The sequence below is a fragment of the Sciurus vulgaris genome, assembly GCF_902686455.1.
Source record: "Sciurus vulgaris genome assembly, chromosome: 15".
Classification (NCBI taxonomy): domain Eukaryota; kingdom Metazoa; phylum Chordata; class Mammalia; order Rodentia; family Sciuridae; genus Sciurus; species Sciurus vulgaris.
The window spans coordinates 50,751,610-50,773,861 of NC_136476.1; the positions used below are offsets into that span (position 1 = coordinate 50,751,610).

Sequence of the window (22,252 nt, forward strand, 5' to 3'; positions counted from 1 at the left end):
TCATCCATGTTTCCTCTGTGAAGATGGACTGGATTATGATGTTTTTGTTATCATATAGAATGAAACTTCACTCTTTACTTTTTTTTGGTGGTGATACTGGGGATTGAACCAAGGGCCTACCATATATTAAAGGGGCACTCTGCAATTCAGCCACATCCCCCATCCCTGAAACTGCAGTCTACCTAGTTAGGGAAGGGTTTCCCCCAAACTACTTGTTTATGTAAGTATACCAACTATGTAGTCAACTTCCATGCTTTCCAGACCCAAAAGCATAAGCTTTGTTCCTTTGTTGATCTCTTGTTAGCAAGTTGATAAACTTGCCAATTTCTAAAGATCCATTCGTCTAGGGAACTTTATTTTTAACACTAGACTAGTGAGGTCTCTTTTACTTCCCTCTTCCATATATGGACAAAGAATCTCAAACAGGCATAAACACAGAGCCAACTTCTAATCTCTAAACCAGGCAGTTGTATTCCCCAGAAATCTTCCCATCCCATACTCAGAGGCTGGGTCAGAGCCTCCTGGACATGATTTCTAGAGAACAAACCACCCTTAGTAACCCTGAGGGAAATCCTGCTCATGTCCCCACTTTTCCAGAAAGTTGTCCCTTACCAGAAGTTCATATATCTGCAGTTTACCTCCTTAAGCCAGCAGAGGGCAGGACAGCCACATAAAAGCTGCCATTATAAACCCAGCCTCCAGATGTCTTAATTAGTTATTTAGGAGAGAGAAAGGAGAGAAATCCCTTGGTCTCCTGGATAATAGAAGTAAAAGTCAAGGTCAATATTTGAGAACCAAAGTGGGGTGAAAGATTGACTTTACTTCCTTCTAAACAAGACCAATTTCACCTAACATGATAAGTCAAAGTCTAGAAAAAAATTACCCCAGGATTCTATCTGCTTGCGGCAGGACATAGCTTAGAGGATCTTCTAACACGACCTCCTCCTATTTTTTTCCCTTTTTATCAGTGCTGGGGATTGGATCCAAGGCCTTATACATGATAGGCAAGTGTTCTACCACTGAATTCATCCCCAGCCCTTTTTATTCTTTTATCTGAGACAGTGTCTAGCTAAATTGCCCAGGCTGGCCTCAAACTTGGCATCCTCCTGCCTTGACATAGCTGGGATTACAGGCATGCACCACCATACCCAACCAACCTCCTCCTTTTTTTTAACCCCACTTCCCACCCCAGGATAGGAATCCCTACATCATCCCTGACAAAGGACCCTCACCTTTTTTTTTTTTATATCTCCATGAATGGAAGCCGTATGGTCCAACTTGGAACAAAATATGCTTTTCTTTGACACCCAAAGAATAAGCCTGTTCCCTTTAGAAATTGCAATGTGTACCTGACCTCTACATCAGAAAATGAGATTCTCCTCATGGGTCAATTTTTATCAGGTACAAAAACATTTCCCAATAACCCATCCCATTTCTGCTGATACAGCCAAGGCAACAGCACATGTACTTTATCAAGAGAAAGACAACACTGGCAAGGGGAAGGGAATTACCTACCCACATACCTGCACCCTGGGACTGTAGAAGGACCACTTTCCTAAGCATCCACACCAATCTCAGGTCATGTGGCATTCTGCTCTATAGGACTGTTTAGGGGTATTAAAGAGCCCTGTCACATAGACAAGAAAGTAGAGAGGAGGAAATGAAAGTCCCCACCCAAATCTCACAGTGAGGAAGTCTCAAGCTTGTAAAAAACCATTTTTGCTGACTCTTGCCCTTTCCCTGCCTTCTTTAACCAACACCTGAATCAATGGCTACAGATGTTGTCCTTGAAGGACTAACCAAGTATATAGGAAGTACCCAGGCCCATGTGATTGGAAGGAAGCAGATGGGTAAAAACCCTTCCTAGGAAGTGAAGGAAATGGGACTCACTTGGGGAACAGAATAGTTTAAGCCTAAGGGCATGATACTTGGACAAGACCTGCACTACACTTACCTATCATAGAGGCACCTTCTAAGGAAAGCACCTCATCCATACCACTGTCTAAAAGGGCAACTAGGTGACTGGGTTTATGCCACATGATGTCAATCCCCACTACTAGTCCCAACTCTGGGCTACAAGTGACACCAGACCCAAGAGCAGATGAACCACAAGCTGATCAGTATCTTACAACCTGCACTGGCTCAAAAAGATGAGTTGAGCCACTCAGTTTTTCTCTCTGCCTCAAAAAGACCTTGAAAATGTGGAAAGACCAAGATACTTAGGAGCAGGTACTAAAAGGTCCTGAGAGAAAGGTCCAGAGACCATGAAAGGAGTAAAAAAGAAATGTAGCATGTTTACATGAGAAATAGAAAAGATATTGAGATGAGGAAAGGAAAGCCACTGAGTATATATATAAAGGGAGCATGGAGAAGACATGGGAAATATGGAGAGTGATGTTGATAGAGGCACAGGGAAGCAGGGAGCTTTGAACTTTACCTTACTGCTGAGGATGCTGGAGTGACCTGTGAGCCCAAGAAAATTTCCATTTCCGGGCTCCTAAATGCTTGGCTGCCCTGTGGTACCTATTCTTAGATTTCCACAGCTTCCATCTCTTTTCTTATAGCCTACTTCTATCCTTTGATAACCTTCTTATCCTTCTAGTATCTTCTGGGAAACTCTACTTGCTTCCAAAGGAGCCCAAGCAATACACACTGTCAGAATGAGAGCAGCAATACCAAGAGCAGTTAAGATCACAGATTGCCTGGATCAGAATCCCAGCTATACCATATACCAGCAGTGTGACTTTAGGTAAATTGCTTAACTTCTCTGTGCTCTGGTTTCCTCATGTGTAAAACAAGAATAATAATAATACCTGTCTCAACATGTATGGGGATTCAATAAGTTAACGCATATAAAACACTTGGAACAGTTAGTGGGTATATAGTAAGCACTAAGAGTTTGCTATCATTAAGAAGTCAAAGTCCTTCTGTTTTTTCCTTAAAACAATGAAAAAATGAATACTGTAAGTCAAAACAAAGTCTAAAACTGGTCAGTGTGGGAGAGAGGGACTACTTCCCTTGTCGATGAGATTCTGCTCAAACAGATGGGCTCATACCCTGCTCATAAGCCACCAGATGGTGGCTCGCTGGTCCTCCACTTTGTTCAGACCACTGGAATCCTTTTGTGTGTTCCACTGTTCAGTTAAGCCTCTGTGACACAAAGCCACAGTGAAGCTTGAAGCCAGCACCTCCTGTATTTATACAGAAAGGATTTTTGCCTCAAGGCCGGGTTCAGGTGGGAGACCAATTCCCCACACTGTGACTTGTTAGCACTTGTAGTTTGCAGAGGCTTCCCTTAACGCACCTTTGATCTCGGATCTGTGCAAACAGAATCCACTGGGCCAGTCACAACGAGCCCCAGCTTCTTGTACTTTTCCCACGGAATTTCCCAATGTAATTGTCCTTTTAAATGGTATCTATGACCTCTTTCCCAGACTGCTTTCCTACAACCTCCAGGAACTCTAGGGCACAGAATAAGTACTAAACTTGTATACCTGAAATGCCTGGCCTTCCTTTAACTAGATCAAGGGGAAATTTTCACCCTTCGTCCCCTGCCAATAGACTATCAAGGGATTCTCCATTTCTACAATCACAGTGGACAGTTTTTGGGGTATCTGGAAAGCTCACAAGTCCCATTTCTCCCTGTGGTACTCCAGTCACCCCCAGGGGTAAGCCAACAAAAGCCACATTCTGTCAGGTTTCTCTTCCCACCATATTTAATGACCCAGTCAGTGGTAGACCCTGACCCAAAATAAATTGATTGGATTCTCTCTTCTGGATATTAAGAATTAGGATCAAAATAGTCTCACTGTAACTGGCCTGAAAGTTGAAGATTTGAACACTTTCTGTTGTATGACTAGGAAGCAGAAAACACCAGGCTGCGGAGAAAAGATTAGAACCAGCTATGCAGGGCAAAAAAGACGTGAGAGCTACCAAGAGTACCATCTGCGTTTCCAATTGCTTTTCTTCCCCACCCACACTCTGTGTGAGCCAGGTGCAATGACACACACCTCTAATCCCAGTTGCTTGGGAGGCTAAGGCAGGAGGATTCCAAGTTCAGAGTCAGCCTCGGCAACTTAGTGAGGCCCTAAGCAACTTTGTGAGACATTGTCTCAAAAAAAAGAGAAAAAAGAAAAGAAAAGAAAGAAAAATAGAACCAGGCTATAAATGTGACTCTGTGGCTAAGCACCCTAGAGACTACTAGAATATTAATATGTATGAGGAAACTGAGGCATAGAATTGATGCATGTTCAAGTGGCAACAGATGATCTAGCTTTTCCTAAGAAGGATACAATTTGGGTGTCCTGGTTGGGTGACTTGGAAAAAGATTCCTTTTATCCTCCCTAAACTGGTTTGACTTGGGATTCTGTCACTTTTGGTTAAAAGAACACTGATGAAAGAGAGATGAGATGGATTCTTTCATTTTTCAGGGTCTATTTTTCTTTCTTTTTGACAGTTCTGGAGATTGAACCCAGAGCCTTGTGTGTACTAGGCACATGCTCTACCCCTAAGTTATACCCCCAGCCTAGGATAGACCTAACCTTGGATATGAGGAAGGACACCAAGATACAGGAAAGGCGGTAAGAAAGGGGATGGGCAGCTACAGGGCACATTTAGAGGTGGGAGGGGCAGGAAATGGAGAAAGTTCATAACACTCACCTCAGATTTTTTCTGTGAGGTGGTATGACTCAAGGTCTTTGTGTTAAGACCACAGCACTTAGGGTGGGGACATGGTGCAGGTGGGAAAAAGAATAACTGAGGGAATAGGAGAGGAAAGGCAGTTTATCAGATTGAGGAATCCCCAGCTGTGGCTACAGGTGTTAATTTCAGGTGGATCCAGGCCTGTGGGCTTTTCTTCAAGGCTTAACTGCATTATTGGGGATTAGCTGGATGGGACCATAGTAGGAGGACACTAGGACATTAAGGGTGCTGAGAGAAAACTGCTGGGCTGTGAAATGTTGGAGGCCTCCAGGTGGTGAGAGTGTGAAAGAACTGAAGGGAGAGAGGTGTATGTCAAAACTAAGAGACTGGATTTTGAAACTTCTGAGGTGGAGCCCTTATTACTAATGACAGGAGTCAGGACATGACCACAAGAGGGAGAGACTGAAATAGAGCAAAAGGTAGATGTGAGAATGGAGGAAACAATGAAATTTGGGGGCAAATACGTATAAACATATCAGCATAGAAACATATACAAACTTATCAGATATACCCAGACACAATGCAGACATACATGCAGAGATACATACAGGCACACAGCACAGGCAGCATCTATAAATTCATGGGTACAAGACACAACCCTCTTCTCCCTTCCAGCATACAACAAAGAGGGGCACACACAACAAGACATATGTACAGGTGTGACACATATATAAAGACACAAGACACACATAATCATGTGACAGACTTGGAAACTTTGACGCACACACCACAGTCCTGTGACTTAAGGGAGTTAGGTTTTCCCCTGGGCATTGTTTTTCTTGTTGACTCTGGCTACTGTGGTGTCCACGTGGCACATCCACAGTTCTTAATAGAAGGACAGAAACCTGAAGCCTCTCCCAAGTTAGAAACAAAGGCCCTGGCACAGCCCAGCCCTGGCTTACCAGTCCAGGATGTTTGTTCCTACTTTTGTCTCCCTGGAACTGGCATTCTGGCTCCAACACTGCCCCAGGGGCTCTTAGTCAAGGGAAACAGAGCCTTGCCCCAGCACAGAGTGCCACTGGGACAGCTAGCAGGGCAGAGCAGACACTCTGACACCAAAGCCTCCACAATCCCCAACCCAAACATCTCTTTCCCAGACAACCAGCCTTACCCCACTCAGCAGCCTGCTAGGGAGGAGGCTCAAGGGCGAGAAAAGTGAAACTGGAGAGACAGGTTAGAAACTAACACTTCAACCTGAAGAAAATGAAGAAAACATGAGGTGTTACTGAGTGGGAGACTGACATGTTTAAATCTCTATTGTTGAGCTCCCAACTCCTAGCACATAATAAACAGGAATGTATAATCGAAAGTGTAAATAAATATAATTATGAGTGTATGCCTGGAACATAATCAATGTGAATGACTCTGGTAGCTACATGTAGGAGGACTTGGAAACTGGTAGCCCTGGTTCAGTCAGGAGCATTTGATCAGGTAAGAGGAGATGGGGGATTGGTCTATGGCCAAGGGCAATGTGGGGTGAAAAGAGAAAGAAATGAAAGGGACTGGGGATTTGATAAGAAAGGCTGGCTAAAGCTGGCCAGAACTGGGCCAATGGCCTCTTTGCTCGTGCTTACTAAAACACCACTATAAGGCAGATATAGAAAGCTAACTTGTTAATTTACTATACGAAAGATATCTGTCATAGAGATGGAAAATTGTGTGTGTGTGTGTGTATGTGTGTGTGTGTGACTTTATCTGTGTGTGTCACCAGCATAAATTTTCCCATCAGCATATAAACATGGTCTGATGTCTTTCATTGGTAAAATCATATCATTCCACTTCATGTCCCACCCCTTTTCTCTGCTTTCCTTCATAGCCAAATTTCTAGAAAGTTTCTCCCAAATGGTATTTCTACTCCTTTATCTATTCAGTCTACCTTATTCCAGTATGACTTTCTTCTCTACCATTGCACAAAACCTTGTCAAGATCACTAATGATTTCCTTTTGCCATATCCAGTAAGCACACCAAGATCCTCATCTAGAGAAATTTGAGGCTCAGAAAGTTAAGTAGAATTTCACTTCTTGCTACTTGTCCCAGTCCTCCTGCTGAAGTCATCTAAAAAATATAAAACAAATATGCTTGAAGGTATAATAATATAATAATATAAGAAATAATAAATGGGTGTTTGAGACTACTTTTTCTCCTAAGGGGTGTATGTCCACACTAACTAGAATGGATGACCACAAGGCAAATGACTTTTTTCTTTTTTAAATGCAATGGTAAAATTGGAAATTCTGGATTTTTTTATTGATTCTTTTTAGTTATATATGACAGTAGGATTCATTTTAATATGATTGTACAGGCATGGAATCCCATTTTTTTTTTCTTTTGCAGTGCTGGGGATTGAACCCAGGGACTTGTGCTTGCAATGCAAGCACTCTACTGACTGAACTATCTCCCCAGCCCCTGGAATCCCATTCTTATTTATGTACATGATGGTGGGATTCACTGTGGTGTATTCATATAAGTACACAGGAAAATTATTTTGAATTCATTCCACTGTCTTTCTTTTTCCTGTCCCCTGCTTCCTTCATTCCCCTTTTTCTAATCTACCAGATATCTATTCTTCCTCCACCCTACCCTTCCCATCATGGGTTAGCTTCCACATATCAGTGAAAACATTTGACCTTTGGTTTTGGGGGACTGGCTTATTTCACTTAGCATGATAGTCTCCAGATCCATCCATTTACTTGCAAATGTCATAAAGTCATTCTTTTTTAGGTTGGCTCAATTTTTATTTATTTGTTTGTTTATTTTGGTGCTGGGGACCCAAGGCCTTATACATATACTTATGGTTGTAAAGGTATCGAATCTCAGGCTAGGGGTATAGCTCAGCGGTAGAGCATATCTGTCAAAGAAAAAAAAATGATAAGCCCTAGATTCACAGTCATTTTAATAAAAATCTCACAATAGTGGGATTGTTTTTCATAGATGCTGATAAGCTGATTTTATATGTGTGTGTGTATGTATGTGTATTCATGTATCTATATATATGACTTTTTATGTGTGTGGGGTACTGGGGATTGAACCCAGAGCCTCACGCATAATAGGCAAATGCTCTACCACAGAGCTACATTCCTAGTCCTTTGACAAGCTAATTATACAGTTTATATGGAAATGCAAGAGCCAAGACACTCATAAAGAAAAAGAACAAAGTTTATTAAGAAGCTGCACTAAACTGGGCTGCATGTCTATAATCCCAGCAACTTGGGAGGATGAGACTGAAGGATCCCAAGGTTAAGGACAGGCTTGGCAATTTAGCAAGACCCTCAGCAACTTGACAAGACTGTCTCAAAATAAAAAAAAAAAAATGACTGGGAATGTGGCCCAGTGGTAAAGTACCCCTGGGATTCAATCTCAAGTACCAAAAGAAAAAAAAAGTTACAATAATTAAAACAATATGGTAGTGGCACAAAGATAGTTAGAGAATGAACCAGGATGTCCAGAGATAACCCCTCCCAGGTCTGGATACTTGCTTTATAACAAAGATGGCACTGTAGAACCGTGGGAAAGGGATGATAGCCTTGTCAATATATGGGACGGGGATAACTGAATATCAGTATGGAAAAAACCATTTGCCCAGAGTTCCCCCAAGTGTGCAAGTGCTTTGTGACCCAGAAGTGCTGTGACCACCTGTGGGGGAGCCTGTGTCACTGAGGTGATTACTGCCTTCAGGGTAAGCAGACACGGCCTTGGCCCACAGCCCTAAAGCCCCTGGTGGGTCCCCTCCTATTGTCTGTCAAGTGCAGCTAGCAGGAGAGCACCAGGTCACCTTGGAAAAGAGTGGCCTTCTGACTGGCTCCCTGCAGGGGGAACTGGCAGGAGGCCAACCTTTCAGCCCAGGTGCTCAGGGCTGGAGAAATTCCACAGAGCAGTGAGGGGGTGATGTTTTGAGGTCCCCTTGGGGTCTGCCTCAGGCTGTGTTTGGGAGGAAGCAGGAATTGGGTCATCAGAGACACTCAGGACAAATTTGGTGTCACACTTTATGTGCTGAATTTTTGTGGTTTTGAGGCTACAGTCCAAGGGGTGAGGCAAACTGAAGAGGAAAAAAGCAACAGGCCCTTCCAGGAAAACTCACAGCAAAGGCCTAGTTCCCTTTGGACTCTGTGCCATGCCCTTAGGGTTTCTTGGAACTGCCAGGGGCTGCCCTTTCTTCCTCCTTCCCCACCCTCATTTCCTGGATTGACAAAGTTGAACCTTTGTTCCTAGCCTTGAGGCCTTAGGGGAGAAGGAGAGACCTGTCTTAGGCTTCCGGCAACCTTGAAACTGACTGCAGGGCTGGAGAAATAAAGACCGAAATCACCCCAAAGAATTTTCTTAGAATAAGCTGACAGCTATAAAGGGCCTTCACAGTCATCCCACAAAGTTTCTAGATAAGGATCAGAGAGACATGATCTATGAAGGATTATGGAAATATTTCTACAAGACAGCTCCCCAAGAAAAATGGAGGGACAGTGTGGCTTGTGAGGAGGGAGGGGAAATTAGCCAAACATTAAACCTCTCCCAGTGCACCCTTTCCCAATAACAATGGGTCCTAAGGGGAAAAAGCAAACTTTCATCCCTTCCCAGGTTCATCCCCAACATCTCCACCAAAAGCAAACATTTACCCCTTCCCAACCCCAATGCATCTTGAAGGAAGGATGCAAATACAGAATGCTGGGTGCCAAACTTTGGACTTCCCCCATTGCAAATTAGTCCTAAATGGAGGCATAGCAAATATTGAAATTCTGGGAGACAATGGATCCCAGAGAAAGAAAAGCAATAGGCAAGATTTGAATACTCATCCCTCAGGATCTGAACTCCTCTCTCCCCAGATAATAATGAGTTTCAACCTTTTTACAACTACCTTCCCTAAGTTAAAGTTTTAACCTGTACAACTAGCCCGTGACTGTCAAAACTGCATGTCTGCAGTCTCCAGTGAAACTATAAAACCCAGACTTCTGTAACCTGGAGGCCAGCTTCATACCCAGAAAATGGGCCCTCCCATGCCTGATCATTGGACTTGGCAGCAGAATAAAGGAAAGCTGCTGATCTGAGGTTTGCTTCCCATCTCCTGCCTCTGTCATTTGTGAGCCATGAGCTTACAATCTGACCTTGGTTTCTCAAGAGTCAGCTGTGTTCTCCCAGGCCAGGGCTCCCTCAGTACCCTGTGTCGCCCACATTCTCCAATAGTGAGGCATCCCCAGCAGTGTGCTAGCATGTGTCCTCACCTCAGAAGTGGAGAGGAGTCAGGGAAGGGTTTGTTGGGTCTTGTTTCCTATGAAGAAAAGCCCTGGAACAATCTCCTGGAAGTTGTGATAGTGAACCTGAAAGACAGAGTAGGCACAAACCAGGGAGAGTGTCCACAGATGCTAGGAGCCAGCAGAGCCCTACCATCAGCCAAACACACATGGCCAAGTCAGGGCTGGGAAGAGACACACAGTATAAGAGTCAGACACAGACATTCAGAGCCAGGAATGGCCACACTGACGTCTGAGATACCTTGCCCAACAGATAAACTGGGTTTGGGGTTAATTTCTCCTGTCCTCAGCATGTAGTTAGTTCTTTTCTCCCTATTCCATAGTCTCTTTGTGTCTTGGTAAGTGTTTATCCAGAGCAAACCACATAAAACACAAATCATTGGGGTCTGGAGTTGATGAAGTTATACCCATCAGCCTGTTTTTTTAGAGCTCTTGGTTCAGCCTTTCCAAAAATTATGAATCATCAAAACAAACCACAGTCCCTCACTTCACTTGGAAACTGCCTTTGATGGAGAATATACAGGGGATGGTGATTAGAAATAGTGTGACAGTCGACCTCCCCATGTGGAGGAGGAGAAGTGCCCAAAAGGAAAAGGAAAGCTGAGCAGGGATCCAGACCTCAGCAAAGATGCTTCTGCTGCCCTTCTGGGTTTCTGCAGCCTTGAGACAGATACTGTGATGAGATCCTGGACACTAGATGTTGGCCTAGGGCAGAGAGAGGTCTAAGAGGATGAAGAACTAGGGACTGGTCTGCTGCCCATGGTGACACTTCCAGAGGCAGAAAGCCCTACTTCTTCAGGTTCTTGTGAATTCTCAGCCCCAAGAGATTCCCTTCCACCTTCTTCTCCATGCCTCAGGCCTTGCACCTTTATGGATGATTTTAGTGTTAACCATTCCTATATGTCTCACAGGCAGAGGCAATACTGGTGCCCCAGCATAGCAAGCTGTGACTGCCAAGTCTACTAGGTTCCCAAGTCCTCTTAAACTATAAAGGGAAAGCAAAACAAAACATACACAGTTTCACTGGAGAAAAACTCTTGGGTCCAGCCCTGGATCTAACACTTATCTCAGTAATGCTGCTAAGGCCAGCTCTGGGTGAGACCAGGGGCAAAGCAACCCTCAGCCTCCAGCCTCCATCTCCCATACTGTGTTATGGAAAGGACTAGTGAGGCTGGATGAGGGGCTGGTCCAGTGGCTAGAACCCTGGGCTGGGACTCAGAAGGTCAAGGTCAGATGCTCTGGCAAGTCATGTGACCCCCCCCCCACACACCAGCTTTAGTTTCCAGTGATGGGGATTAATACAGAGCAGGTGGAATTCTGAGCATGCTCATAAAGAGTGAAGCCAGGTGAAGGACTAATATCACACAGCCGTTTGAGTCTACCTGCTCCCTATCTCTCCCATGCTCCCTTCCATCAGGTTTGCCTTTGGTGAAGCTGGGACCTACAGGGCTGGGGTCTTGAATCTGGCCTGTTCTCTGTCCTTTCTGTCATCAAGGTAGACCAAAGACACTGCAACCACAGCAATAATACACTTTCACAGTCAGGGAGCACTCTAAAGGCCCCACCAATGGCCCAATGGTACTGACTGCATAATCTTTGGTGACTCACCCTATCTAAGCCTGTTAGTGCAGAAAGCTCCAGCTGGCCTTGCTCCATGGAACTGAACAGGGTGGGGCAGGGCTGGGCCCACAGCCCTTGGCATCCCACAAGATAGAATTCAAGGATAGAGGCTCGCACTCTTTTTGGTCTCAGCCTGGCACATGCCTCCCAGGCAAGGACCCAGTCCAGAAGCACTGGCCAACTGTCCAACATTCCCATCTGGCCCGGAAATGAGTCTTGGACAACTCCAGATTCAAGTCTGCGTCAAAATCCAGATGTCAGGGCCTCGTTAGGCAGAATACGGGGTTCCTAGATTCTGGGACCAAAGCTCCACTGACAGGGTGATCCCCTCACTTCTTCTCAGGCTCCTGCTCCTCCCAGGGCCCACATCGGGCACTTTAGGCCAGAGCCAGGTCACAACACTTCCTCTTTTTTCGTTGTTGTTGTTCTTTAACTTTTTTTTTTTTTTTTTTTTGTAAATACCAGTGTAAGAGGCATGAGAAGTCAGTTGCATTCAGGAAAGAGTAGTAAGAAATTTCATAACTTTTCCTAAATCTGAGAGAATTACTAGAAGCCCCCTAAGTCTGTGTTGAGCTACTAGGAGTTCAGCTTCCTTGGGCATTCCCACAACCATGCCACATCCTGCCACATGTGAACAGGGCTAGTCCCTGACTGGTTCCCATGGGAGGAAGTCCCCATCTCCCTTCCAAGTCTGGGGAGACCTGCAGGAAATAAGACAATGCAGCTTGTTTTCTATCTAAAGTACATTTTCTTTCTTTCTTTCTTTTTTTTTTTTTTTTTCTTTTTTTCAGTACTGGAGTTAGAACCCAGGGCCTTGAACATGTTAGTGCTCTACCACTGAGCTACAACCTGATCCTCAGCTTGTAGTCTCAATGGGGCCAACACTGAACAAAAAGTCTTAGTTCTCAGCTCTAGAAACATTAAAAGTTGTTAATAAAAACAACATTAAAAGTTGTTTGGATACCCTCTGTAGGGTATCCAAAGCAAGAGCCTGGCCCAAGGCTGTGCAAAGAAGGGAAAACTGTCCCCAATTTTTACTTATGCATCTGCTCCCACAATTTTCTGTTCCCATAATTACAGGGTAATTTCTGCACTAAATTATTCATACATTTTCTGTCCATGTATGGAAATTCCATTCTATAGTTTGCATTTTCTTCTTGAACCTCTTTCCAATCAATAAATATAGATCCACTTCATTCTCAATGGCTGCATAATACTCATTTGGATATACATCATTTTACTTAGCACAACCCCTAAATGATGATGATTCTTATCTTCCAGGGTTACAGGCAGTGCTAGGGTGAATGTGGCTGCCGTACATATTGAAACAGGGAGTGGATTGTTTTCTTAGACTGAATTCCTAAAAGCTGAATTGTGGGGTTAGCAGGTAAATCCACTTTTAAGATTTATTTCTCTACAGTCCACTTCCAGAAAGGCTGTACTAATGTGGCCGCACTCTTGCCAACACCAAGTCATGAGTCCATCTCTCCTGGGTGTCCCACTCAACCTCCAGATTTCAGGATCTGACACAAAACTTAGGGTCTCACTTCTGACACCAGGGGACCCAGTATCCATCTAGAACCTGTCTAGCTGACTCTCCCCATTTTAATCCCCTGGTCTAATTTGGCCCCAGCTTGTCATTTCTTCCTTTCAAAAGCCTCCAGCCCCATTTCTAATTTTTGCCAACAATAAATGGAAGCCTAGTGGGCATTCTGGGAATAAATGCCATCTTGCTCTCTGATCCTAAGGTACTGCCTGAGTGCTGGCTTCACCTTTCCCACCCAAGACACACATCGCTAAGGAACGGTTGTACCTACATCAGAGCTTTGCCACAGATCAGCTTCCCTAGGGAAGGACAATGTTTGTCTTGGGAAAAAGTACTGTTTGAAAAGCTAATCCTCTGGGACAGAGTGTTGAGCTGGATTCAGCAACCAAGCTGAGTCCCCATGATTTGCCAGTCCTCAGGTGGCATGTCCCACATGACCAGCCCACCCCTCTCTCAAATCTCCCCATGGAGTCTGGGACTATCCACCATACCTGGTCACCTTTTACAACAAAATAGAAGAGGTGAAGCCTTGATCTCAGGGAGCCTTATTTTATTTTAAAAATTGTGATAAAATGTACATAAAAAATTTATCCCTGTAACCATTTTAAGATGTATCATTCTGTGGCATCAAGTACATTCATATTGTTGTGCTACCATCACCACCATCATCTCCAGAACCATTCATCTCCAGAATGAATACAGAATGAAAAATTCTGTATTCATTTAACACTAACTCCCCATTCTTCTCTCCCTAGTGCCTTCTGGCAACCACCATTCTACTTTCTGTCTTCATGAAATCTACTATTCTAGATGACTCATGTAAGTGAAATCATACATTATTTGTTCTTTTGTGCTTTTCCACTTAGCATAATGTCCTCAGAGTTCATCCATGTTGTAGTGTATGTCAGAATTTCCTTTCCATTTTAAGGTTAAATAATGTCCCATTTTATGTACATAGCACTTTTTATCCCCTCATTCATCAGTGGATACGGGTTGTTTTCTTTTGGCTAGTGTCAATAATGCTACTATGAACAAATATCTTTTCAAGTCCCTGCTTTTGTTTCTTTTGGATATATATTCAGATCATATGGAAATTCTGTTTAATATTTTGAGGAATTGCTTACCATTTTCCACAGGGGCTGCACCATTTTATATTCCCACCAGTAATACCAATGTCTGCATATCCTTGCTAAATTTTATTTTGATTTGTTAATAATAGCCACCCTAATGGATGTGAATCGTTGTGTTTTTTGTTTGCATTTCCACTGGGAACCTTCTTAAGGTCAAAAAGTCTGAGACCCTTTTGTCACAAGCAGAGGATCTAGACTGAAAGGAATCTGGTTATGGAGGAGGTTCCACCCTTAATGTTACCTCCTGCCAGGAGCTGAGCAAAGGTTCAGGCACCCCACCCTTATCCCTATGCTTTTCCCTCAGTTTCCCCTGGATGCTCTGCTGCCTGCTAAACTTGGTAGGGGATGATCAGCAAGCCTGAGGGGTTTTTGTTGTTGTTTTGCAGTGCTGGGAATCAAACCCAAGGCTTTGTACATGCTAGGCAAGCACTCTACTACTGAGCCACATCCCCAGCCCAAGCTTGAGTTCTCCTAAGGGAGAAGCCAGGCACTATAATCTCAATTCCTGAGGAGGTGGAGGCAGGAGGATCACAAGTTCAAGCCCAGCCCGGGCAACTTAATGAGACCCTGACTCAAAATAAAACATAAAAAGGACTGGGGGTGCTCAGTTTAGAGCATTCCTGGGTTCAATCCCAGTACTGCTTAGGAGAAGAGGGGGGAATGAGGAGGAGAGGAGGGGAGGGGAGGGGAGGGGAGGGGAGGGAAATGCTCCTGATGGGCAGTAGTTAGCATGGACTGAGTCTACCCAGAGCACAGAGGGGCATCAGGTGGAAAATGGCCATGTCATCAATATCATTCCAGCCTTCCCTCCCTTGCCAGGTGGAACCTTAATAGTTCACTTGTGATGCCCAAGAAACCCTGGGAGGGAGGGAAGGAGCCAGTAGGGATGGTCCTGCTGTTTTTACAAATGAAGACCCAGAGATACAGTGATTTCCTTTAGGATCCCAGAAAATGTTAGTCTCGAGGGACAAAAAAAAAAAAAAAAAAATCCAAGATCAGAGCAAGTCATAAAATGAAAGAACAGAGACCCAGAAAGGGAAATGAACTTGCCAAAGTCACACAGAAAGCAGGATGGCAGAGAAAACCAGAGAACCATTGTTCATATGGTTTCTTCCTGGCTGTCTTCCTGGGCTCCCTGCCTGGTGACCTGTGGCATTCACTCTCTACAAATACACCATGACATTCTTATGCCCTGTCCCCCACCTTGGTGACCCTGGCATACATCTTTTCAAAGTGAAATGTCCTTATAGTGCCACCTCCCTCTGATTTTCAGCCTATTTACCCTATCACCCCGTAACAACTGGACCCCACACTTCCTCTGCCTCACACCCTCGGTCTAGGTCCTGAAGCCCAGATGAAGGCAGCAGCCACATTCCCTGCCGTGGGACTCTGCCAAAGAAGGAAATGAGGCTTGTCTGGCATGACCAGCTCAGCCAGACAAACTTCATTTCCTTTCTAATGGGATAAGAAGTTCCAGTTCTAAGAAGAAACTAGCCTCTGGGAATGTCTGAGCTCCCACCTTCTGGAAGAACTAAAAGGAGGGGAGTCTGGATATGTGGTAGAAATGGGAAATAAGAATGCAGCCATCTTCTCATTTCATAGCCTTCTCCCTACCCTCCCCACACACGACTTGCCTGGTGAAGAACATCAAACTCTCCTCGCAGAGGAGGCTCCACTCTTACACCTCACAGACACCCTCCTTCTGGGCTCCACAGCCCTGCCTCCAGAAAATATCTTTAGGTCAATGACTTGGCACCCTGATCACATTCTCCCATAGCAAAGAGGTAGTATGTGGGGTATCTGGTGCCCACCAAATCAACTCTCTTGTCTATTGGGCTCTGCCTGATTCAGACTTGGTTCTGGGTCCCTTGTGAAGTGGGAGAATACAGACAACATTTCTTGAAGACGTGGCCAGGTCGAGGAGCCTGTCCTTGCTGCCCTTCCTCTTATCTCCCTTCCTAGTCCATTGGAGTCCACCAGAAATAGTCAAACTCTCTCCCTCCCTGAGGCAGTCATTCCAAATACCTTCACTGGGGTGGAGTGAGGAAGGTGTAAGGAAAACACCAATGGTGAGGTCCTGGGTGTCTCCAGAAGAGGAGCAGTCACCCTCATGCTCACCCACCCAAACACCATAGCAAAGTTCCAGACACACACTGTAGAAGAGGTAAAAGGAAGCGCCCCAGTACTTGAGCAGGTGAATATGTGTATTTGTGTAATGTGTATATAGCAATACATGTACATGTCAACATAAATGCCCACATGCCTTTTTAAAAATCAAACAGGCATTTATTACCACTTACAATGCTTTTTATGAGTCAGACATATTCTAAGTAATTCATAAGCATTAATTCACTTAAGCTTCTTAACAATATAAGAAGTAGCTATTACACTTATTATACAGATCAAGAAACTGAAGTCAGGCATGGTGGTGCATTCCTGTAATCCCAGCAGCTTGGGGGACTGAGGAAGGAGGATCATGAGTTCAAAGCCAGCCTTAGCAACTTAGCAAGATCCTGTCTCTAAATAAAATATAAAAAAGGACTGGGGAGTGGCTCAGTGCTTAAGCACACCTGGGTTCAATCCCTGGTACCAAAAGAAAATAAAATAATAAACTGAGCCACAGGAGGCCAAGTCATTTACTCAAAATCACAACTAGTAAGAGGTAGTAGCAGGATTGAATCCAAGCCTTCTGACTTTTCATAAACACATGCCAGGCATGTCATGCATGTTGGTGTGAATGCATCTGTGTAGATGTGTGTGTCTAAGGAGGGAAGGGTGAATTTGCTTTTCCCTCTGATCTTTCAACACAGATCTTATAGTTGCAAACTCTGTGTGACACTGCAATTTAATAAGAAACACATACTTTTTCTTTGATTTTATTTCTGGCACAGAGTTCCTAAAATCCTTATAATTTCTGGGCAACAGGGGTGCTAGAAGAATCTTTTGTTCTAATATTTGGTCTTTGACCCTGGTACCTGATGCAGAACTCCCAATCTCTTGTAATTTCCTGTGTGATAGGAGTGTCTTTTGTCCTAGTGAGATGACTCTTGGTGGGCTCCTGGATGGGGGCTGGTCACCAGAAAAATAAAGCCATGATTAGAGCTCAAAACATTCAGCCCCCTTCTCCCTATCCTCTAGGAAGGAGAGAAGGGCTGAAATTTGGGTAGATCACCAATGGTCAAAATGTAATCAACTATGCCTACACAACGAAGACTCTACAAAACCGCCGAAGGACAGGATTTGGAGGAGCTTCTGGACATCCCACAAGGGAAACACCTGAGGGTGGTGCACCTGGAGAAAGCACAGACGGTCCTCTCCTTCCCACAGGGCCTGCCAAATGCATTTCTTCATCTTAACTGTTCACTGGTATCCTTTGTAATAAACCAGTGAACCTAAAAAAGTGTTTCCCTGGGTTCTGTGAGCTATCCTAGCAAACTAATTGAATTCAAGGAAGGAGTCATGGGAACCCCATAACCTATTATTGTCTGTTGGCATCTAAAGTGGTAGTCTATGACTGCCTATCAGATTCGCCTATGGAATCTGATTCTAACTATAGGTACATAATATCACAGTAAGTTAGCCTGTAGGACACCCAGCTGGTGTCCACTGAATTGCTTGCTGGGAGAAATTCCAACATATTTGGTGTGAGAAGTAAAGTATAGAGAGCAGTAGAGTGTGAGAAGAGAAGGAAAAAAAATGAAATTTTTTTTCATCAAACCCTGTAAGACACACTACAGCCAAAGGATCAGAGGCATCCTGTTTGATGGTCAGATCTTAAACCTTGGCCATCTCTGCTCAGGGTTGAGGCAACCAGGCAAGGATTCCTTCAGTAATTACATAGATGAATAGAGACAGCCATGTGGTCTGAGATGGCCACAAGGGTCTACCCTGCTCTCTCCTGTTTTCTAACTGATGCTCACAGTCAGCTTCATCCAGCAGAGCCTGTAGCTTCCTCAGCCTGACAACAGAGGTCTCCTGTCCCACACACTTGTGTCTTTTGGTCCAGGGCCATCAAGAAGGAGGCACCTGGGACGCTTACTATCTCAAGTACTAGGGTAATAATTAAGACTTTAGAGCCTCTGGTTAAATTTCCTGGGGTTGACAAGAAACCTTATTTTGGATAATACCATTTAAGTCACACTAGGAACGCCTTTGGCAAATGGCTCTGAGATCTCCATCTGAACTTCCTGGCATTTGTTGAAAAGAAGCAGAATGTGACCAGAGAACTGCTAGGGGAAATTCTATTTTGAAATGGACCCTACTAGATTCTATAAAGTGAGTACCTGAGTAGGTGTCAGTCATTGGTTTAGATACATCATCTCTTTTAAGTTTTAAAAAAGTCTCTATGTTATTATTCCCATTTCCAGATAAGAAAATGAAGCTCAGATGGCGACACTTCTGATTCCAGGAAGGTGTGTATACCCCCACTCTGCCCTGCAGCCATGATGCCAGTAAGCAAGGCAGGCATGGGCAAGGCAGATCTCTGCTTTCCTCAGATTCTCCCAGTAGGCAGCCCCAGATCAGGAAGAGCCCAAACCCTTAAATCAGAAGAGAAACCACCATAATTTACAAAGATAGGGTCATTTATTCACGTTATATTATTAGATTTCAAAGGTAAAAATACAGTTGTTTGTTCTGAACACCAAAATCAGATACAGTCTCTCCCGATGGTAAATAGAAGCATTTGCGTACATGGAAAATCAAAATACATAGCACAAGTCTTTAGAATATGAAAGCTGTCATCCTGGCTGTATGGGACAGCCCACACCCAGCCCCAGTGGTCAACCCTGCCCAGGCTAAAGGCCAGCACAGCATTTCCTTTACCTTCCACTGCCACTTCTGCCCTCTGATCCTTCCTAAAGGCCACTTGACAAAGGGTCACTAGCCATAGGATTTACAGACTTAGAGAAAGGCACAGCATGACAACTCAGTGATGATAACTCCCAGGTGAAGGGAAATCTTCTTGAGCCCTCAACCCTGGAGTCCCCAGGGAGGACAAAGGACCCCACACCAGGCAGACATCCAGGCTTAACTGTGTCGTGGGTATGCCTTCGACCTGGGGGAGGGGAAAGAGGCCTGAGAGCACTGGAAGGTCAGCAAGTTGGGGGCGGGGCAAGATAAGTAAATTTTCCATTGTTTCTGAGAATGAAACACATACTTGATATGTATGAATATATAATAGGAAGAAAAGAAAGCAGGGCAGGGGGGAGGAGGTGGAATTTTGTTTAAGAGTAAAGGAAGTAACAAAGAAGTAGTCGCTCAGAGCATTTGTTTCCTTTCTTTTAAGGCACTTTGGAAGAGTCAGGATCTGGAAACAGAAAGACCTCTCTGCATTTCCCAAAAACTCTCAGTGCAGTCAGTCTCAATTTTAATAATCTCCTTATTAAGGCATGGGGAACTGATAAGGAAAACTTTTTGCATAGCCCAGGTGCTTCTGCAGAGGAAGGTCAGTTCTAACCAATACAAAGGTGTCTGGAAAAAGAACCAAGTTAGCATCTAAGATGCTAAAAGCTATAAAGGCACAGGTAGGACAGGGCCAAGCACAACTCAGCCTCCAAATTCAGGGCAGGTATCCTGGAGGGCAGTGCTTGAGGTCCTGGCTGCCACCAGCAAAGGGCTCGACCCTGGAATAAAGCAACTAAACCTTAGGACCTCAGCCCAAGCTGGACCTGGAAAAGGTCTCTGTGGGGAAATGCCTTTTGCCATTTTACCCAGGTGACTACACATGCCCCAGCAGAGGCCTGCATTCCTGAAAGACTCCCCTGTGGATTAACAGGGGTGGGAGCACCTGCTAAAACCCTGAGAGGGGACAGGAGGTTTTAGGCACCAGAGTTCTCAGGAGGAGACGGGTGTGGGTTCAGCTGAACTTTATAAATTTCTAATGAAAAGGCACAGTCATTCTGGAAAATGAATAGTCTGTTTGACCCTGAGTGCCGCAGGCAAGTTTTAGGGAGTAGGGAAGAGGCAAGGAATGAAAAGGGTAAAGAAGGAAAGAAGGAGAAGGGCAGGTAAGAGGAAGGGGAAGAAGGAGGAGAACTGGTAATGCAGAGTGGGCCAGGGAGTGTGGTGGCAGAGGCTCTTGGAAGGCCGGCCCTGCCAGAACAAAGGTTCCCTCCAGCTGGGGTGGAGCTAAGGGGTGGTAAACAACCTGACTGCTGTTTTTTACAGCCCCACAGCCTAGGGCCCTGAGGGGTCAGTCGGAGGAGGCTGAGGTCCCTCCACCCAGCCCACCTGGGGAGGGTGGGGGAGTGGGGAGTTCTTTCAGGTAGACAGAGGCTGTCTCCCAGGTCTTTGCCCTAGAGGTCTGGCAGGATAATGCTGACCAGGAGGCCAAGCCCTCATCAACAGACTGAAGGTGATTTTGCTCTTCATAAAACCTGGCCTGCCAGCTAAATCAGAGGCCCATTTGTGGCCAATACAGCATACATAATCCCCCCCACCCCAACCCCCGCCCCCAAAATGCTTGATTCCCTCCCTACATTTAAAACACCACAATAAAAATACATAGGAAATTCAAGTTTACATAGCATGCCCAGAAAAATAAATTGTCATGACTTAACACTAAACAGCTATGCAAATTTGGATCAACACAAAATCAAGCTAGATCATAATTAGAACTTGATTTTTTTTCGTTCTTTAAAATACTACAAGCTGCTTAAAAAAATCTTTACATTCAGAAACCAGACAATCTGGAGATAGGCCACTGTAAGTGAGAATCCCCAAGGTTTCGCTCTGATGGCTTAAAGTTGCCTTGGAATTCACACATTAGCAGGACAAAAGGTTCAAGGCTCAAGTTTTAAAATTCTTTTGCTAAGACACACACACACACACACACACACACACACTCACACACACAGAGTGATAGTTGCACACCACTGAAAAGAAGTGGGGGGCGCATAACATGAAACTAGTTGAAATTTTGTTTTTCTATTAAAACACTGTCAAACAATATCATACCAATTCAATTTCAGCAGCAGTTTCTAATTTTTCATGAAGTAATTCATGAAATTCACCACGATTTAAAGCAAAATTCTTACCCATTTCATAATTTAGTTATTTTATCAGTGGGAACAAGCTGCAAACAGTTCTGACTCTTTGGGGTGACATTGTGAAAGTGTCAAGAAGCACCCAAAGGCTGACAGTTTCTACACTGACAAACACCTTGTACAGCTAAGAAGTCATATGCCGAGCCAAGTTGGGGGCAAAATATTCCACTTGTCCTGGTCATCTGGAAAGGCATCTGAATGATGAGTGAGAGGACCTATCACTCAGATTGTACAAATGAGAGGGACCAGCCCAGCAGACTGGCCGAGACACAGCAGTGGTCCCTGGCCATTTTCAGGTCTCTTATTTGCACCAAGATGCTAGCTTGGTGTACCGATGTCCACTGTGATTTTGGTATACAATGGGTATCTCTGTATGTCCAACACCTGGTAGGTGAGTGAGTTCAAACCATCAAAGCGCATTGTATCCCTTGTGTGTGCAATTCGGTCAAACCTATGAGGAAAAAAAAGGGTAAAGGGAAGAGACCATTAAACATCTGTTTTTCTCCCCCAAACACTCCTTCCCACTCGACCCCTGCCCAAACTGAATGCCTCCATTTCCCTGTAGGCACAGAGCCCTCTCCAGAACACATGTCCTACACAGCCTGTCCCTTTCTAAAGTGGGGAAAAGATGGAGTACAAATGAATACAGAACGCACCTCTGAGGATTAGGTTCATTTTTCTTGTCTCTCATGTGTCGGATCATGCGACACCTCCCAATCACAGCATTTGGGCGAGATATAGACATTCCTCTAAAAACTAATCTGCAAAGAGCAAAGGGACAGGTTATTAACACAGAGGTGCGCCATTAGGCTTGGGTCTGATAGTCCCAGCTGCAAGACTGTTGCCCCATCTATCAGCCCTGCTTGCTGGTCTCAAACCCCAGCATCACAATAAGACCCAGCCCAGCAGGACACTGGTTTAAACTCAAGTCCTACTCCATGTTCTTTCATGACTGGTTCTACAGTTTG

At 44.5% G+C, this 22,252-nt stretch overlaps 1 protein-coding gene across 1 annotated transcript in view; it reads right to left on the reverse strand.

Moving 5' to 3' along the window:
- Positions 1 to 18,803: 18,803 nt before the first annotated feature.
- The window catches only part of B4GALT1 (beta-1,4-galactosyltransferase 1), a 52,017-nt gene continuing 48,568 nt past the window's right edge, over positions 18,804 to 22,252 (reverse strand). Inside the window, exons 5-6 of the mRNA XM_079112370.1 lie at positions 21,941 to 22,045; positions 18,804 to 21,735 (exon numbers count right to left, since the gene is read on the reverse strand). Coding sequence (XP_078968496.1) covers positions 21,603 to 21,735; positions 21,941 to 22,045 — 238 coding nt within the window. The 3' untranslated portion in view covers positions 18,804 to 21,602. The remainder of the gene's footprint in view (positions 21,736 to 21,940; positions 22,046 to 22,252) is intronic.